The sequence below is a fragment of the Mustela nigripes genome, chromosome 2 (assembly GCF_022355385.1).
Source record: "Mustela nigripes isolate SB6536 chromosome 2, MUSNIG.SB6536, whole genome shotgun sequence".
NCBI lineage: Eukaryota > Metazoa > Chordata > Mammalia > Carnivora > Mustelidae > Mustela > Mustela nigripes.
The window spans coordinates 10,837,198-10,841,821 of record NC_081558.1 but is presented as its reverse complement, the minus strand read 5'-3'; the positions used below and the strand labels follow the sequence as shown (position 1 = coordinate 10,841,821).

The following is a 4,624-nucleotide window of genomic DNA, read 5'->3' as shown; positions in this document are numbered from 1 at the left end:
CTTCTTCCTTGCCAACTTGTCCTTTGCAGAGATCTGTTTCACCTCCACCACTGTTCCAAAGATACTGTGGAACATCCATACTCAGAGCAAAGTCATAATCTATGAAGGCTGCTTCAGTCAGATTTTTTTTTCAATTGTGTTTGGATGTCAGGAAAATTTATTCCTGATGGTCATGGCCTATGACTGGTTTGTGGCCATCTGTCAAGCCCTTCACTATATGGTCATCATGAACCCCCAGATCTGTAGACTGCTGGTTCTGGTGTCCTGGGTCATCCATGTTCTGAATTCCTCTTCTTCCTTGCCAACTTGTCCTTTGCAGAGATCTGTTTCACCTCCACCACTGTTCCAAAGATACTGTGGAACATCCATACTCAGAGCAAAGTCATAATCTATGAAGGCTGCTTCAGTCAGATTTTTTTTTCAATTGTGTTTGGATGTCAGGAAAATTTATTCCTGATGGTCATGGCCTATGACTGGTTTGTGGCCATCTGTCAAGCCCTTCACTATATGGTCATCATGAACCCCCAGATCTGTAGACTGCTGGTTCTGGTGTCCTGGGTCATCCATGTTCTGAATTCCTCATTAAAGAGCTCAATGCTTTTTCAGCTGTCCTTTGTACAGAGGTGGAAATACCCCCACTTTTTCTGTGAACTCAATCAGAAGATCCAACTTGCCTGTTCTGACACCTTACCTTTTTTTCTTTTTCTTTTTTTTCTTTTTTTTTTTTTTGGTATCTCTTTTTTTTTTTAATTTATTTCTTATTTATTTTCAGCATAACGGTATTCATTATTTTTTCACCACATCCAGTGCTTCATGCAATCCATGCCCTCTATAATACCCACCACCTGGTACCCCGACCTGCTACACCCCCACCCCTTCAAAACCCTCAGATTGTTTTTCAGAGTCCATAGTCTCTCATGATTCAGCTCCCCTTCCAATTTCCCCCAACTCCTTCTCCTCTCTAACTCCTCATGTCCTCCATGCTATTTGTTATGCTTCACAAATAAGTGAAACCATATGATAATTGACTATCTCTGCTTGACTTATTTCTCTCAGCATAATCTCTTCCAGTCCCGTCCATGTTGCTACAAAAGTTGGGTATTCGTCCTTTCTGATGGAGGCATAATACTTTATAGTGTATATGAACCACATCTTCCTTATTCATTTATCCGTTAAAGGGCATCTTGGTTCTTTCCACAGTTTGGTGACCGTGACCCTTGCTGCTATGAACATTGGGGTACACATGGCTCTTCTCTTCACGACATCTGTATCTTTGGGGTAAATACCCAGGAGTGCATTTGCAGGGTCATGGGGAAGTTCTATTTTTAATTTCTTGAGAAATCTCCACACTGTTATCCAAAGAGGCTGCACCAACTTGCATTCCCACCAACAGTGGAAGAGGGTTCCCCTTTCTCCACATCCTCTCCAACACATGTTGTTTCCTATCTTGGTAATTTTGGCCATTCTAACTGGTGTAAGGTGGTATCTCAATGTGGTTTTCCTTTGAATCTCCCTGAGGGCTAGTTATGGTAAGCATTTTTTCATATGTCTGATAGCCATTTTTATGTCTTCATTGGAGAAGTCTCTGTTCATATCTTCTACCCATTTTTTGATATGATTGCCTGTTTTGTGTGTGTTGAGTTTGAGGAGTTCTTGATAGATCCTGGATATCAACCTTTTGTCTGTATTGCCATTTGCAAATATCTTCTCCCATTCCGTGGGTTGCCTCTTTGTTTTCTTGACTGTTTCCTTTGCTGTGCAGAAGCTTTTGATTTTGATGAAGTCCCAAAAATTTATTTTCACTTTTGTTTCCTTTGTCTTTGGAGACATATCTTGAAAGAAGTTGCTGTGGCTGATATTGAAGGGGCTACTGCCTATGTTCTCCTCTAGGATTCTAATGGATTACTGTCTCACGTTGAGGTCTTTTATCCATTTTGAGTTTATCTTTGTGTACGGTGTAACAGAATGGTCGAGTTTCATTCTTCTACATATAGCTTCCCAGTTTTCCCAGAACCATTTATTGAAGAGACTGTCTTTTTTCCACTGTATATTTTTTCCTGTTTTGTCAAAGATTATTTGACCATAGAGTTGAGGATTCATATCTGGGCTCTCTACTCTCTTCCACTGGTCTATGTGTCTGTTTTTATGCCAGTACCATGCTGTGTTGGTGACCATAGCTTTGTAGTAAAGCTTGAAATAAGGTAGCGTGATGCCACCAGTTTTATTTTTGTTTTTGTAACATTTCCTTAGCCTTTATTTTTTAAATATTTTTATTTATTTATTTGACACAGAGAGACACAGTGGAGAGAGGAAACACAAGCAGGGGGTGTAGGAGAGGGAGAAGCAGGTTTCCCGCTGAACAGAGAGCCTGATATGGGGCTCGATCCCATGACCCTGGGATCCTGACCAGATCTGAAGGGACATGCTTAATGACTGAGCCACCCAGATGCCCTTGACACCTTTCTTAATCACATGGTGATGTATTTTGTAATCGTGCTACTAGTGGGTGTTCCCCTGGGAGGGATCCTTTTCTCTTATTCTAAGATTGTTTCCTTCATATGTAAAATATCATCAGATCAGAGCAAATATAAAGCATTTTCCTCCTGTGTATATCACCTCTCAGTTGTCTCCTTATTTTATTGTATAAGCCTGGGAGTGTATCTTAGCTCTGCTGCTACCCAGAACTCCCATTCAAGTGCAGTAGCTCATTGTGGCACACAGTGTTCACTCTCGTGCTGAACCCCTTTATCTACAGCATGAAGAATAGAGACATAAAGAGGGCTCTGAAAAGAATCACTGGGATTCCAGTGACATAAGAGCCAATGGTCCTGTGGCTGAAGAAGCACCCCTGATTGCAGGGTCACAGTTTCAGAGCTGGAACTGCTATTCATCGACCAGTCTGTGGAAATAGAATCTGCTCCTTCTATTTATTTCCTGGAAATTCCATTTGTTTCAATTCAACTTTCCTATACATTTAAGTAACTCACTTGACTAAGTTTCTACTCTATATGATACTCAGTTTCCCGTTTGTCCTTTTTATATATTCCTAATGTTTTCCCCAGTCCTGGATAATAAATGCTTGGAAACTTCTATATCTTACATGGAGAAGATTGGATTTCTTAAAAATACTTTCATTCCAAATGACTTATATCATGCTGAGTAAATATTCTCTAGATTTCCCCAAAGAATAATCATGAGTTGTATGCTTCATATGGAAGAAGCTACACTTGGCCACTAATCCCTTCATATGACTTTATTATAGATGAAAATACAAAAGCCCAAGTTTCACCTACAGTCTGCTGACCTTTTTACATCAACTTCACTCCTTTTCCTGATAATGTGGACTCTAAACTGTTCTCTTTACGTCTTGGGCTACTGGCAGTGTGCCTCAGGCTAGGAAAACTCTGGCACTCCCTTGCACCTGTACTTGTGGACACTTCCACAGATGCTACCACAGACCAGCCCCTCTGCTGTAGCTTCACTGACCATGGGTTCTTATTGAGATTTTAAGACACACCTCAGCAACACCCATCAGAGAACATTTATAAAACCATCAGAAAGGATGAATACCCAACTTTTGTATGAACATGGATGGGACTGGAGGAGTTTATGCTGAGTGAAATAAGTCAAGCAGAGAAAGTCAATTATCATATGGTTTCACATACTTGTGGAGCATAAGAAATAACATGGAGGATTTTAGGAGAAGGAAAGAAAAAGTGAATTGGGGTAAATCGGAGGGGGAGATGAAGCATGAGAGACTGTGGACCTGAGAATCAAGCTGAGGGTTTTGGAGATGATGGGAGTGGGGGATGGGAGAGTCTGGTGGTGGGTATTAAGGAGGGCACGTATTGCATGGAGCACTGGATGTGATGCACAATGAATTTTGGAACACGGGGGCGGGGGGAGGAACTAAAGAACAAAAACCACGTGTATTACTCAGGTTCTGGGGGCACAGGGATTGCCCAAAGGCCTTTCAGAGAGGCTTCAGAGGAGGGGAAATGCATTGAGAGGAAAAGAGAAAGTGAGTTCTTCTGAGGGATCTGCCTTTATTAGTGTCAATAGTCAGAATGTTTAGGGGATTGTGAGCTCAGGATTTATCAGAAAATTTAAATGAGTAGAAACCGGGTGCTGAAGGGGATAGCAGGGTTACTCATGTGACAGTATGGAGGTTAACCAGAGCTTACTAAAGAGGTATTTCATGGCTGGGGCAGCCTGAATGCTTATCTGGTAATTGTGTTCCACCAAACAATTTGTTTATTCACCATGGCTGTCTTTGAAATGAATGTTTCAGAAATCAAAAGCTTAATATCAGACCTTTACTCCATAAACATGAGTTTATGGTCTCCTGCTTTTATTCTGTGAGTCAGCTCAAGTCCACAAAATCTACCATAGCCCCTAGGAAGCACTGGTTAGCAAACATATCTCTCCCAGTGGAGTCTACATGGAAGAACAAATTTGAATAAACAGATCAACCTGCTATGTTCCTAGTGTCGGGATGACTATAAATATGACAAAACAAAATCTCAAAACATGAAGAAAGTAATTTTCTTACTATACAAAATATTTCTTTTTTTTACCCTTTATTATATCACAGTTCATGCTGTGCATCTCTTTATTGAAACAT

At 40.7% G+C, this 4,624-nt stretch overlaps 1 protein-coding gene across 1 annotated transcript in view; it reads left to right on the top strand.

Moving 5' to 3' along the window:
• LOC132009708 (olfactory receptor 7A5-like) overlaps nt 1-2,739 on the top strand; it is a 2,862-nt gene extending 123 nt beyond the window's left edge. Inside the window, exons 2-3 of the mRNA XM_059387738.1 lie at nt 291-680; nt 2,454-2,739. Coding sequence (XP_059243721.1) covers nt 291-680; nt 2,454-2,739 — 676 coding nt within the window. The remainder of the gene's footprint in view (nt 1-290; nt 681-2,453) is intronic.
• Nucleotides 2,740-4,624: the final 1,885 nt, after the last annotated feature.